The 15,580-nt window shown below is 38.5% G+C and overlaps 1 protein-coding gene across 5 annotated transcripts in view; it reads right to left on the minus strand.

The window, feature by feature from the left end:
• TAB2 (TGF-beta activated kinase 1 (MAP3K7) binding protein 2) overlaps positions 1-15,580 on the minus strand; it is a 72,636-nt gene that overhangs the window by 20,586 nt on the left and 36,470 nt on the right. For all 5 annotated transcript variants that reach the window (XM_066373032.1, XM_066373033.1, XM_066373028.1 and 2 more), the window contains 2 exons: positions 10,228-10,418; positions 1,136-2,633 (listed from right to left, as the gene is read on the minus strand). In XM_066373032.1, coding sequence (XP_066229129.1) covers positions 1,136-2,633; positions 10,228-10,329 — 1,600 coding nt within the window. In that variant the 5' untranslated portion in view covers positions 10,330-10,418. The remainder of the gene's footprint in view (positions 1-1,135; positions 2,634-10,227; positions 10,419-15,580) is intronic.

Below are 15,580 nucleotides of genomic sequence, written 5' to 3' on the forward strand. Positions count from 1 at the left end.
AGGTTGCCAGTTTGAGCACGGGCTCATCTGGCTTGAGCAAAAAGCTCGCCAGCTTGGACCCAAGGTCGCTGGCTCGAGCAAGGGGTTACTTGGTCTGCTGAAGGCCCACGGTCAAGGCACCTATGAGAAAGCAATCAATGAACAACTAAGGTGTCGCAATGCGCAGCGAAAAACTAATGATTGATGCTTCTCATCTCTCCGTTCCTGTCTGTCTGTCCCTGTCTATCCCCCACTCTGACTCTCTCTCTGTCTTGGTAAAAAAATAAAATAAATAAAAATAATTTAAAAAAAATATGACATAATAGAAATGATCTCTACTTGAATTAATAGATATAATTTAGTACTATGCCAATGTCAACTAGTCTATTGCAGAAAAATCTCCAGTTACACAGATTTAAAACTAATGTTCTTATTAACAATTCTAAGTAAGAGAAAGGCTGAACGAACTTATCTTTTAAGAGAGGCTGATGGAGACAAATACTAGGAACAGGATTCAAATTTTTCTTTATATTATTCTAGGACCGTGCTGGTCAACCTGGTCCCTCCTGCCCACTAGTGGGCGTTCCAGCTTTCATGGTGGAAGGTAGCGGAGCAACCAAAAGGCGCCACGATTAGCTCACCATGAAAGCTAGAACGCCCACTAGTGGGCAGGAGGGACCAGGTTGACCAGCACTGCAAAAGTGGGCGGTTTTTATAAAAAGGTTCGCCATCACGGTATTAGAGAAATGAAGGGGATCCTACTAGTCAAAGAAGGCATATTTACTATATTATTCCACTAACTCTTACTAAAATGTGTTTTTATGAATTTTAATTTGCAGAAATTTTAAAGGGAAAGTAAGCATCACCACTGATAAGAAAATAACTGAAAAGAACATGTTATAAACATTAAGAAAACAACAAATCAGAGTTGATTATTCTGAACATTTGATACCTCTGTCATTCAAACTTCAAGTTATACATACCATAAAACTGAAATTTAAAAGTTATGTGAATACTTGCAAAGGGTCTTAGAATAGTATGATTTAGTTCATTTTTAAAAGATGAACTAAGAATGCTGATACCCATTTCCGCAGTGAATCCAACACAGGCCGTGCCCCAGCACGGAAAATGCCCCTCCCGTCAGCATCATCATTACCTTGTGTGTAGGCAGCATCATCAGATCCCATACTCAACTTCCGCGCTTCACTCATTCTATCCACGTGTGCTAAAGCAGGGTCCGTGAGGTGTTGAATATTCTCTGTTTCTACATAATGGTCAGGATGATTTAGAAGGTTTGTAAGTTCAAAGGTAGGGGAAACAACCCCTGGTGAAACTGCAGGGGGTTTATTGGGAGAAACTGTGATTTTGAAAGTATATTTTGTATTGGGCTGAGTGACCACCACCCGCGGAGAAGTGGCCGAGTTATTGCCTATTGCTCGACTTTTGGGAGGGTGGTGATGAATAAAGGCAGGACCCATGCTCACTTGCCCAGACATGTTCCTGGAGGTGGCAGACGCTCCCGAGTTTGTGGATATGAAGAGGGTGGGCTGATTGCGCATGCCCTGCTCATCTCCTGTGGTAGCGTTAGCTGAAATATAGACCTTGGGTTGACTACGGGACATTACCTCATCAGTATTTGGGGGACTGGCAGCTATGTAAACAGTGGGCTGATTTCTATTTAAAGTCTGGCTGTTGACACAAGAGGAACTGCTGGAGGCTCGAGGTCCAGAAGAACGCAATTTTGAAGAATTGTTTCTTTGTGGAGGTTCAAGTTTGATTTCAATCTGGTTTTTTCGAGGTCCTGTTGAAATGTTCTGAATGTTATATTGGCTGTGGGCAGAAGACTGAGAGCTACCAGATGAATGAACTGTTGGTGGCTGTGGGGTGGTAGGCGAACTGATGGGCATGTAGACATGAGAGGTCTGGTGGCCTTGCTGGTTTGGCTGCTGGGCTGAGGTATGTGACAGAGGATTAGATGCGGGATAAGTAGTCCAGGGACCATGTTGTGAAGGTTGATACACTTGTTGAGAGTTCATGGGATTAAACTGAGATACCCAGCCAGAATGCTGTTGTGTCTGTCGAGCTGTACCACTAGGAGTTGTAATGTAAGGCCTAATATAGATAGAATTTCCCTGTGGACTGTTCAGTACAGGTGGAGGTACACCATGTATGTGCAAAGATGTAGGAGTATTACGACCAGTCTGGATATTTGGGGCTAAAGTTACCATAATGGGATTAAATCTGGGAGTTTGCTGAGAATTAGATGTTCCTTTGCTGCCTAAGTGAAATCCAAGATGTGGTGCTGAATTTGAAGCACCAGATGTACTGGATATTCCAAACACATTAAAGCCTTGAGGAACTTGAGCCGGTGCTGTCTGTGGCTCCTGCTGATAGAGCTCATTATTGGACTGACCACCTTGAAGCTGTCCATCACTAATGCTGTGCGTTAGGGTCCTACTTCCATTCATCCTACTGCCTTCTCTTCCATGGTGGTAAACATTCTGTGACTGCAAGTCCAAGTTGAGAGAAGTCATGTGATTGCGTAGACCAGAAATTCCAGAGTCATCCGAAAAATTCAAGTCTCCTTCACCATAAAGATACCTTGTACTCTCCTGAGAGAGAACTGCACAGCAGGCATCCAGGTTATTATTATTCTATAAAACAAAAGTAAAACAGCTCGATGTTAAGAATCAGAAGCTAATGCTGAGACTCATCACTACTAAAATATTATGTAATTAACAAATGACTAGTTAATAAAATAACATATATTTGAAACAGTTTAATTGAGAACTGTTTATTATGCAAATAGTTTAATTAAAAATCCTTATTAGTAATAACATAACAGAAAAGTTCTCTAACTAGCAAAAGTTAAGTGAACCTAGTTACTGCTGTTTCAGAAGTTATTTTATAGTAAAATGAATTCATGCAAATATAATAAAATCACAATGTAATTAAAAATGCAGTTTGAGTGCTAGATATTCACCTTAAGCATATAATACTGTATGATTAAATATTTTATACATTATAATACTATAAAATGTTTTAAGATTTTTAAAAAATTAATTATTTGTAGTACTTAAATTTAAAAAATTCTAAAAACCATAGTCATCACAATTCCTTACATGTTCTTAACTTGTGTAAAAAACAAACCCCCAAACACATGTATAAATAAAATGTAAGCTCAATGTAGCCTCTAGAATAACTGAGTTCGTATCTGCCTTTAGACAGCACCATATAAAAATCTACTCTACACTGTAACAGATCTGGCTGGAGTTAAAAGTTTATATTGAATATTTTGCAGATTAAGTTGTTAGAAAAGCCAAATGGGATTAAATAATTGGACTTTGAAAATGATTCACACTGGGGTTTGGACTTTAATATAGGCAATGGGGAGAGCTACTAAACATTAAGTGAATGGAGAAGAGGAGACACAAAGGGTATTTAGGGAAGACAAGTCTACGGATACTTAAAATGAGCAAGAAAAGGGCCTGACCAGGCGGTGGCGCAGTGGATAGAGCACTACACTGGGATGCAGGGACTCAGGTTTGAAACCTCAATGTCACCAGCTTGAGCGCAGGCTCATCTGGCTTGAGCGTGGGATCATAGACTTGACCCCATGGTTGCTGGCTTAAGCCCACAGAGGTCGCTGGCTTGAAGCCCAAGGTCACTGGCTTGAGCAAGCGGTCACCCACTCTGCTAGAGCCACCCAGTCAAGACACATGTGAGAAAGCAATCAATGAACAACCAAGGTGCTGCAGCAAAAACTTGACGCTTCTCATCTCTCTCCCTTCCTGTCTGTCTGTCCTTCTCTCTGTCTCTGTCACAAAAAAGCCCACCAAAAACAACAACAACAAAAACAGGAAAAGGGAAAACTCTGATAAGACTAGTTGGACGATATGACATTAATGACTATTTGATAGTGGAAACAAATTATGAAAGATGACAAATAGTCAACCCAATTTGGCTACAAGAGAGAAAGATAATTCAAAAAAAACTTTAGGAGTCTGCCAGAAAGGGGGCAGTTTGAGATATAAAAAAGATGAAAAATGTTAAGATGTCTACAGCCTGACCAGGTGGTGGCGCAGTGAATAGAGTGTCAGACTGGGATGCCGAGGACCCAGGTTCGAGACCCCAAGGTCGCCGGCTTGAGTGCAGGCTCATCTGGTTTGAGCAAAAGCTCACCAGCTTGGACCCAAGGTCGCTGGCTCGAGCAAGGGGTTACTCGGTCTGCTGAAGGCCCGCAGTTAAGGCACATATGAGAAAGCAATCAATGAACAACTAAAGTGTTGCAACAAAAAACAGATGATTGATGCTTCTCATCTCTCTCCATTCCTGTCTGTCTGTCCCTGTCTATCCCTCTCTCTGACTCTCTGTCTCTGTAAAAAAAAAAAAAAAAAAAAAAAAGTCTACAGGTGGTTTCATATGAGATAAAAACTTGTTAGAGAAAACTAAACTAAAGGCATTTTGAAGTCTTGTTATGAAATGACAGTCCACAGTTTGAAGAAGAATGTAAAAGAAAAGGTTAGTAAGAGTTGATTTTTTTTCCCCATCCCAAACCAGTTCAATATCGCTCATGCTATAATAAAAATCCTTTTATCCTACTCCTAACTCTGAATTGATACAAATTAGTTTTTCAAATGCAATTTAAAAATTCATCACAATCATTAGCAACTGACTACTCCTTTCTGTAGTTTTAGATCTTTTCTTCAGCCAAACCTAACTGGTGCATTTGCTTCAAGCTAACTTTATTGCTATTCCTCTTAACTTTTCTATTCTAAGCCAAAGCTCACAGAGACCCCATCTTCTCATCTTTGCCAACATTCCCAAGTTAAAATGTACATTCCCTACCAAATCTAATCACAAACTTCCTTTTTAAAAGCTGGCACTCATAGTTATCTTCCTAATCTTTTGAGCTCTCAAAAATCTCTACAATCCTTCATAATCTCTGATTATTTAATGTTTTAGTCCCAGCTATGCCATAACTCACATTACTTTTTTTAAATCAGCAAAACATAAAAGAACCTAAAAGGAGTTTATCACCATCTTTAACAATACTTATAGATGGCAAGTTTTTACATCCAATGTGTATGCCCCAACTCCTCTTAAATCTTAGACGTTATTTTGTTTTTATCTGGAAATACATCAATATGTATTCTTAAAAAATAAGGACAAAAAACCCAACCACAACCATAATGCAATTATCACACCTTAAAATAATCAATACTTAATATTACCTAATATCCAAAAAGTGTTAAAGTTCTCTGATTGTTTAATAAAGGTCTTTTTAGTTAGTTTAAATCAGGACCTAGGCAAGGTCCAATTATTTGGTTGATATGTTCTTATATCTTTTTAATTTTTTTAGCCGTTTGTTGACAAACTTAACCATTTGTCAAAAAGCTTGACCATTCATTTATTAGCAGAATTTCCCACCGGGACTGGCTGACTATACCCCACGGAGTCAATACCTCTGCATTTCACTGTAAACCAGTAGTTGTAACTAGGTGGGTGGGAGCAGGTTCATGCATGAATTTTTGACAAGACCTTTTATAGTCTATTTCTTATTGCATCACACAAGGAGGCACAATAATGTCTGCCTGCCTTTCTGTGATTGTGAAGCTGATTGGTAGATTCTGATGGTGTTAGCTTGATCCAACTAATGATTTTTAGCAGGTACCGGTGATTGCTGTTTAGAAACTTTATTTAATCAGGACTTGCAAAATGGTGATATTGGTGAGACCCTAATTATAAGACTCCTTCTTCACATATTTACTGTAATTCTTTCTCAAAGAACTTGCTCTCTTCTACTATTGGTTATTCTTTGCACAGAAGAGGTAGGATAAATGAATTCTTTCTCTTTACCGGTTTTTAGACTAATGAATTGGTACTATAGCAACCTCCAAAGGTGGTAAGATTAAATTTCTTTATATCATTATAAACTCCTGTATCTTCAACGTTTTGCTGTGTGTCAGCTGATTAAGGTCATTATACCCCATGTTTGGGCTAGTGGGAATAACGTCAAGTTGATTCCTGTGTGCATATGACATGAATCCAGTAGTCTTTTATATCTTCCTTGCTTCTGATATGACAAGATGTCCAGCTCCCCTAGTATACGCCCTGCCCCAGATCTGAAATCAGCTATTTCCCAAATAAGTCCTTATTTATTGTTATTATTGCTATTACTTGGAAATTGTAGAGGACTCCTTTTAAGTGTATCAAAATAGGTGGGTGAGTTTTTAAATGGTTGAGAATCATTGCTTTTTTGTATATATACAAATCTGCATTCTCTTCAAAACTATAGAATAACCTGAATCATAATTCCAGTTCCTCTTTCTTTCTTCTCCAAGCTTCTTATACAGATATGGAGATTACAAATAGTAATTAAAGTATATATGCATTATGAACATCCTTCTCAAACTCTTATTCATTCATTCCTTCAATCAGTATCTACTGAACACCCAGCAGGCAAGCCAGAAAGGAATACAATCACTGCTCTGAGGATCTCACAATCCTAGTGGAGGAGATTAATGAGCACACAATATAATACAGAATGGCAGGTGTTTTAACAGAAATATGAATAAAGACTATAGGCGGCGGTGGTCTTCTGAGAAGGCATCACCTAAGGATACAATACTTAAATACTAAATTTTACAAATACTGAAAGAACATCACAATGTATTACTTTGAAAAGAAATAGCAAATTTAAACTTTAAAAATCAATAATATTGAGAATAGTGAAAAATTCAATTAAAATATTCAGGTGCCAACTATGCTATATTCTCACACTATTCTAAAGGTTTAATCACCAAGTATCAACACATTTTAAAGATACAAATTATACCTGCTGATAATATGGTTATCTTAAGAATCTACAGCACAAGGAAATTATGTGTAGTTCCAGAAACAGGCATCTGAGTAGTAAATAAAGTCAAGAATAGACTAGAGGGCCTGACCAGGCAGTGGCACAGTGGATAGAGTGTTGGACTAGGATGTGGAGGACCCAGGTTCGAGACCCCAAGGTCGCCAGCTTGAGCATGGGCTCATCTGGTTTGAGCAAAGCTCACCAGCTTGGTCCCAAGGTCACTGGCTTGAGCAAGGGGTTACTCGGTCTGCTGAAGGCCCATGGTCAAGACACATATGAAAAAACAATCAATGAACAACTAAGGTGTCGCAATGAAAAACTGATGATTGATGCTTCTCATCTCTCTGTTCCTGTCTGTCTGGCCCTATCTATCCCTCTCTCTGACTCTGTCTCTGTGGGGGGGGGGAAAAAAAAAAAAGACTAGACCAGAGGAAAGAATCTTCTGTTCTCCTAAGAACAGAAGTGGCAGCAGGGAATGATCCTTTAACTACTAATTTCTTATTTTTGTATACTATGCTTTTTTCTCATCTGGAAAAGTTCTAAACCAGTGTATTATAAGGAGGATCGCTCTAGAGAAAGGACAGATGCCTATGCAATTGGAGAGAGAGCAGTTCCCAAAGAATGGCTGTCACCAAATAAAACTATATGACACTTAGATGTAGCTTAATTTACCTTTATAGTTTAAAAATATTTCTCCAAATTTGGGAGGACTGACACCCTAGTTTTACTCCCAGGGGCCCTCCCCATCACTTCCTTGTATTTCTTGTTTTATCAGCTAAAAAGGACATTACCTGGATGCCCAGAATGACGGTTAACTCAATAGAAATGAATATGCTCTGCCTAACAGGTAACCAGCAGGTAAAACAGAGCTCCTCTTAGTAATCACTAGGCACCGGCACTCAAGTTATAGGAAGGTTTGTTCTTGTAAAACCACATTAACATAGGTAGTACAACTGAGTGCCCAAAGGAAATTAAAAATCATCTATTTTCTATTTCTTGATAAAGTTGAAAACATGCTTAATTTAATTTTTTAAAAATGGGCATTTACACAGATAAAAACAGTTAGAAGGGCCTAAGTTGAGAGTCTCACCCCTATCTCAATCCCTGATGACCTGTTCCCTCTTGTCCACTATTGGTTACCGTCTTTTACTAACATTGTTTCTAATCCCCCAGCACTTCTTTATGCAAACATGGTCAGATATATACATGTGTGTGTATTTACTCCCCTGTTCTCATCTATATATACTGTGTTTTGTTTTCTTAACCTAATACAATCCTGCAGATATACTGTAAGAGTAAATAGCTTCTTTATTTTTGAAATACTTTAAATAGAATGTCAACTGTAATTGAAAATTAAAAATAAAAACAAAATATTTTAAATAATTCTATATAAGGCTCTTGTTTTAGTTCCAGTCAAGGTAGTTCAAAATCTCTGTACCTGTATTATTGGGAAAGTGTTCTGGATAGTTCCCTCAGTTTAAAATTTTACTAAAGCATCTATAGTATTTTTCTTTGACTCACTCAACACTCTCAGCATAATCTTCTTTTATCACAAATCTCTCTTTGCAAGGTTAGGAAGAGGCACTCGGGTCCTCAGGGAGACACCTTCCTGCACTACCAGTGTTTCTCCCCATACTTTAACTTAGGACTTGATTCTTAGTACCTCCCCCTCCTTTTATTTTTTCTTTCACACCCTGTATTGACAAATGTGGTCTACTGATTCATTAGCCAAATCTTTATTATGGGTCTTCTATTATTATCGTTATTAGTACTGGCTACTAACATTCATTGAGCATTTGTTATGAATCAGCTATACTACTAGTTGCTTTACCTGCATTATCATATTTAATTCTCTGTGAATTTTTCATCCCCATTGTACAGCGAAGAAAAACAAGGATCAGAGAAGTTAATACTGCTAGTAACTGTCAAAACTTGAACTTAAGTCTGTTTATCACCAAAACATATGCTACTGATTTTTAAATTTTATTTTTATTTCCTCCCAGCTTTACTGAGGTATGATTGACAAAAACTATATATTCAGATTGTAAAATATATTTTTAGATATACAACAATGCAATGATTTCATATAAGTACACATTGTAAAATTACCACAATCAAGTTAATTAACACATCTACCACTTTACAGAGAGTTAACATTTTGGGGGGGAGCAGTGGTAAGAACACTTAAGATCTACTCTTTTAGCAATCCATTATTATGAACTACAAACATTTTCAGCACTTATTATATACAAAGAGCCTGGCCTGTGTAAAGAATTGCAATCAGCTGAGGAAGACTACAGCATAGGGCGCGAGGGGAAGGGCTGGGCAGGTGACTGGCTGCAGAGGAAGGCAGGGCTCAGTCACAGACATCTCCGAGCTAAGACACGAGCTTGCTTCGGAAGGTATGGAGAATAACCAGGTTTAAGCAGTAAGGATCAACTGCTAAAATCAGCATTTAGAAAGACACTTGGGCAGAAGTGAGGAGGATAGATGCAAGAGTCAAAAACTAGGTTGGAGTAAAAGCAGGGACACACCAATTAAATATACTGATAAAAGATATCAGGGTATGAACAAAATGTGGTCACTTAATATCAAGTATAAATATTGAGTCTTTAAAATTTTCATACAATTTCAAACTTTAAAAATAATTTGTTAAGAATAATATGGATTTGGATATATCCAAATCCAAAATACTTTTTATATATGCTTTAATAAAAAAAACTGAAAAATAGTTTTTGATAGAAAGATTTCCAGTTTAACCAAATGAGAAGGCACAATTATAACTAAGTATTTAGAATTAATGAATTTCTAAAATTGTACATACATTTTCTTAAATGTAAAAATGTACGTATTGGCTGTTTAGTGAAATTCACAGAAAACAGATTAAATTAAAAATGTAGAAACAAACTTTTTTCTTTAGCACTGGGACTGCTGAGGCTTTGTCAACTTCCTTCACTTCTACAGATAAGAAAACTCAAGTACAGTACAAAGAAGGCACAGTACTTGCCAACTATGCTAAGGATTTAGAATGAGAACCCAAGAGTCTTGACCCCTATATGATTTTCTCACTTTCACATGAAGATCTGGAGTTCTCCTGACAAAATGGGGGGGAAGTAAAGCAAGCTCCTGTGAGTATAACCATGCCTCAATGCTTCCGGCTGGGGTTCCGTTTCATCCTCTCACCTACTCTACAAGGTAGGTGTGTTCCACGTAGCAGATGGGGCGCAGACACTAAACAACTCAGTAAAGACCACACGACTATCAGGTACCAAAGCTCATCTCTTTCCATCATAGCACATTAATGCCAATAAGAAGATAAGAGTTTTCTTCCAATGTTTAAAAATTTACCAGGTTTATATTAATAAATTCAGAAATCATTGAACACTGACCTGTAACATGCACCTGGATACAACAACTTCAGGTACTTCAGGGAATTTTTGTCGCAGGTCATGTAAAACCTGAAAATCAATTTGGTGGCTTCCTTGGGCCATTCGTATATTGCCTGATCAGGACTATCTGTATAGTAGGCAATTCTAGGCCTTAGTGGAAATAGTACTCATCTCTTCTGTCCAAGCATTTTCTGTGAAAGAGAGAAAAACAATTTTAATGAAACTGATTATAGAATGAATATTTTGTGGATTTAAAATTTCAATACAAAAGGGTATTTATTGTGCTCTAGTATCTAACACTTTATATAAACTATAAAAATATTATCTAGTCCTATAATGCTTTTCACAGTTATACTATCTTCTCGGTTTATAACTCTTGATGGCAAACTTTAAATTGTCAAATTCCTACATATTTTTTCACTTTACAATGGCTGTGCCAAAAAGTATTTAAATAAGAAATTATTGTCGAGGTGGTCTTCCCTCATTCTTTTAAAAGGGGAAAGTAACTTAATATTGATTTTTTTCTTAATGACTAGAGGCCAGCCTGAAGAGAGTAAACGTTTGTTTTGGTTCTGCAAATAACTTTGCACGATTGTTTAGAAATGAGCTACAACCCAATATATTTGATATTTTTTCCTAATTTTTATATAAACATAATCCTTAAATTGTAATCAATTCATTCTCAGGGGCTTTATTCTGTGTTTCTGTTAAATCAATATTAAAAAATACTAATGCTTGGCTCCAACCCCAGAGGTTCTGATTGAATTGGTTGAGGAGGAACCAGGGAAAGTAAATTTTTAAAAGTTCCTCAAGTGATTCTAATGTGTGGCCAAAGTTGAGAACTATCTAATTTATCCCTAATATTCCTAATGTAAATTATGTTGATTCTTGAAACCTCTTTGATGTATAAATAGTATATAAGTACTGTATATTAAACCTACACAGCACATTAAAAGACAGTCTCTTAAAAAACAAATTTCTTATCTATAGTATTTCTGTTAACCTTGTTAACATAAACTTAAAAATACTGCCCTATTATTGTATATCTAGCACTCTTAGACAGTTTTCAGCGTAGCAGTAGTATTAAAATATTGTTGAGTAAATTTAGTTACAATAGAACTCTTGAGTCCTCAACAGAATAAAAGCTCACTGAGATAGCATGCATAGTAAATAAAGCCTTTTGCCTTTTTATTATCATCTGATTAAATTTTACTTAATTATACGTGACTTCAGCTTGGTTACATATCAGATGAAAGCACTGCCAAACCAAGTTATTTGCATTATAGATTTCCTAAATCTACTTCTATGTAAAACACATATACACACACAATTTCAACACTTAGAGGAGAAAAGTACTGAAAGTTAGTAAATGATACTCAAATACAATTAAGGGGTACTTCTTATCTTGAGAAAGCTACCCTTTACTTCACTCAAGCTATCGGTTCTCTGCCCCTTCCCTCTCTGGGGCCTACTCTCCTGAAAAGGGTTTTTACGTAGCTGTCTCCCCTTCCTCCCTCCACACTCTCTTAAACCTACCGCAGTCAGGTTTTCTGTTTTTCAGCCACTGGAACTAGACTCATCAAAGGCGTCCTAGACCCCCAGGTTGTCAGACCCAAAGTTCAGTCCTCAGTACTTGTCTAACCAGCCTGTTCCGCAGTCATTCCATTCTTTAAACAATTCCTTCCCTTGGCTTCTGAGATCGACACCCTCTGATTTTCCTCCTACCCACTGGCAGCTCCTTCTTAGTTGTGTCTGATTCTCTTCCCTTCCTGGACATATAAGTGTTGGTGGGTTAAGGAGTTCAGATCTGGGGTTTCTTTTCAACAAGACCTACATTTCTCTCCAAGGCAATCTCATGCAAACACACTGCTTTAAACAGACGCTTTACAAATCGAGAGCTCTCCCTTGAGTCCTAGACTAACACAGTCTGCTGCCTATCTGACATCTTCTGGATATCCAAATTTCTTATTATGTCCAAAATTGAACCCTTAATTTCCCACTATCCGAACCACCCCTTTCCCAGTCTTTCTCATCTCAGTAGACAGTACCATCACTCATTCAGTAGTGCTCCTTCTCCAACATTCCACATCTAACCCACCATCCAGCCATGTTAGAGGTATCTGCAAAAACATCTTCTGAATCTACCCGTTACTGCTTTTGTCCAAGCCACCATCATAATTCACCTAGACTGAAAGCAAAGATCTCCTAATGGTCTCCCCTTCCTGCCTTCACTCTTTGTTCCATCTGCACCTGCACTCTATTGAACGGAGTGATCTTTGTGAAAAGAGAGTGACAGCAATTACTCCCCGCTCAAAATCCTACAACACAAGGCTCCTGGATAACTACCATCCGTTGGACTTCATCTCCTAATACTTCCTTGTTCCCACAATTCTGAACTGCGATTTCTCAAAGAAACCAATCCCACCCTTCCCTGGGGGCTCTGGACTCGCTGCTCCCCTGGAACATTGTTCCCTTGGGTTACTTGTGTGGCTCCTCCTCTTATTTCATTAGGATCTCTGACCAAACGTTACTTCCTCAGAGACCGCTTCCCGGACCAATCTATCTCAATGATGCCACACTTGCCTACCCCATCACATTCTTATAACCCCATTTCCTTCACAGCATTTATCTGTATCTGACATACACTTATTATCTATCCTGCCATCCCCAAATGTAGCTCACAGGATCAAGGACTTTGAGGTTTACTGCTGTCTCCCCAGGAGCTAGGTCAAAGATGCAACATTTTGGTGAAGGCTTTATCATACGGTTTTTTCATATTACTTTGTTTTAAAACATTTTCCCTTGACTAGATTTGGAAATGTATACACAAATTGAGGGAGAAGCAAATTTTCAGTCTAATTCAGGACCTCCATTATTATTTAAAAGATGATAAACCATGAAAATAAATTTCAAGTAATCCCATTATTAAAACACATACAGAACTCTCTAAAATTCTCTGAAAACCTTGCTTTTCTAATTACGACTATCAAGATGATGAGCAAGCTGTTCACATGTACAAATGCATCCGGGAGTTCCAATTCCTGTGATGGCTAAGCAGTTCCTACTGGACCAACTGTCTCACTAAGAACAACTATAAACAGACAAAGCATAGAAAACAGCTTGTGGTGGTACTAGGGGTGGGGACGAGAAGGGAGTCAGCACTTAGAAGAGGGAAGAGCATGGGGTGGCTTTCCATTTTTTAATGGCTTGTAGTCAGACAGCAGACCCCATCTGGTTCGGTTGGATAAAACCAAGACAGAACACCTGCAGTCTTACTCGCTTAAAGAACCAAAGAACAGACTTCGACATAACCACAACAGCCCAAAACCTAGTGAGTAACTAACAGAAAGAACAGATGCCCCAAATTCTATGTATTCTATCTATACATATTTCTGATACCCAAACTACATATACGTGAGTGATTCCAAGAAGTCAAGCTAAGGATAAAATACAAAACTGAGATTTCAGTCGATAATTGGAGTTCAGCAAAACTAACTAAAACATACAAGCAAGTAAGCAAGTAAACCAAACAACCAACCAACAAAACATCGATACTCACTGGAGGAAAACAGAATTCAGTCATTCATAATGCCCTTGCTCTCTAGGTAACAGAACTCCTGGACTGAAGGCACATTGATACGAGTTCATAATTTAGGCAACTATTTGAACTTGCCTGCTATTTTACTTTCTGTCTCTCCTGACACCAGATCTGATGCCTGCAATCTCAGTTTATCTTGTTGCTATCAGTCATTTTTTAAAATCTCTTTCGCATCACTCAAAAACAGATAAAAAGGGGGCATCGTACATTATGAAAAACTAGAGAATAGAGCAAGAAAAAGGTAGTGCCCAAAAACATGAAGTGCCTTCCTGGCCATTAAAACTTGGAGGTTTTATCTTCAGAGTAAGGGGAAGCCACTGAAGGAGTTGAACTCAGAGACAGAGAAGGTGACATGATCAAGAAGTTATATATAAATGGAGAATGGCTATAGTATGGAGAAAACGAAAAAAGATTATGTGAGACCAGTTAGGAAACTACTGCTATAGTCTAACCAGGAATGGTAACAGTTTGTAATTGCAAAGATAGCAATGAAGACTGAGTAGGAGAAACTTAAGAGATATTTAGGAAGTAAAAATTAATAGAATTGGTGATGGATTAGGTAGGTATCGGAGTGAAAAAGGAGGTGTGTGGCCCGGGCCAGTTGGCTCAGTGGTAGAGCGTCGGCCTGGCGTGCAGGAGTCCCGGGTTCGATTCCCGGCCAGGGCACACAGGAGAAGTGCCCATTTGCTTCTCCACCCCTCCCCGTCACCTTCCTCTCTGTCTCTCTCTTTCCCTCCCGCAGCTAAGGCTCCATTGGAGCAAAGATGGCCCGGGCGCTGGGGATGGCTCCATGGCCTCTGCCTCAGGCGCTAGAATGGCTCTGGTTGCAACAGAGCAACGCCCCAGATGGGCAGAGCATCGGCCCCTGGTGGGCATGCCGGGTGGATCCCAGTCGGGCGCATGCGGAAGTCTGTCTGACTGCCTCCCCGTTTCCAACTTCAGAAAAAATACAAAAAAAAAAAAAAAAGTTGGTGTCAAGGTTGATTTCTGATTTGCTCAATTGAATGGCAGTTCCGCGTATAAACTAGGGAACAATAGAAAAGGTCTAAGGGTATAAACTAAGGGGTACATTATAGGTCTGGTTTTAAACATGCTGAGTCTAGGGCACATTCATTCATTTATTTTTGGTTGATTTCTTCCCAATTACAATTGACATATTAGTTTCAGATGTACAACATAGTGATGAGACAATTATATAACTTATGAAGTCATCCCCCCAGTAAGTCCATAATCCATCTGATGCCACCCAGTTATTACAATATTATTATATTCACTATGCTGTACTTCATACCCCTTTAAAACATTAAAGTAGAGAGATCACAAGAAGGAGCTGGAATATATGGGTTAGAAGTGGGGTCTGGGCTGCAGATAAACATTTAGAAGGCATCTTTGGTGCTGGCATTTATCGAAACTTGAATGTAGATGAGATAATCCTACCATACAATTTATGAACACTTAAAGAAAATAGCCTGTTATATGTTGTATAAAACATTATACAGCCATTATTAATTATTCCCCTAAAGGCCAAAGGGACTAAAGTTTTGCCACCCTGAAGCTGCCTTTTTGGGATATTAAGTTACTTATTAAGAAGAAAGAATTAAAGAGAACCTTTGGCCCTCCCTCCTCTTCCAGCCCAAGAGACTCAGACAGAGAAAGCTGCTTCAGGAGGACCTCGGGATGTGTGCCTGCCAGCTGAGATTCCTCATGTCCCACTGTCAGAGTCGCCTGGCAGGATTTCTCCTGCCATGTCTGTTC

This window comes from Saccopteryx leptura, chromosome 3, assembly GCF_036850995.1.
Source record: "Saccopteryx leptura isolate mSacLep1 chromosome 3, mSacLep1_pri_phased_curated, whole genome shotgun sequence".
NCBI lineage: Eukaryota > Metazoa > Chordata > Mammalia > Chiroptera > Emballonuridae > Saccopteryx > Saccopteryx leptura.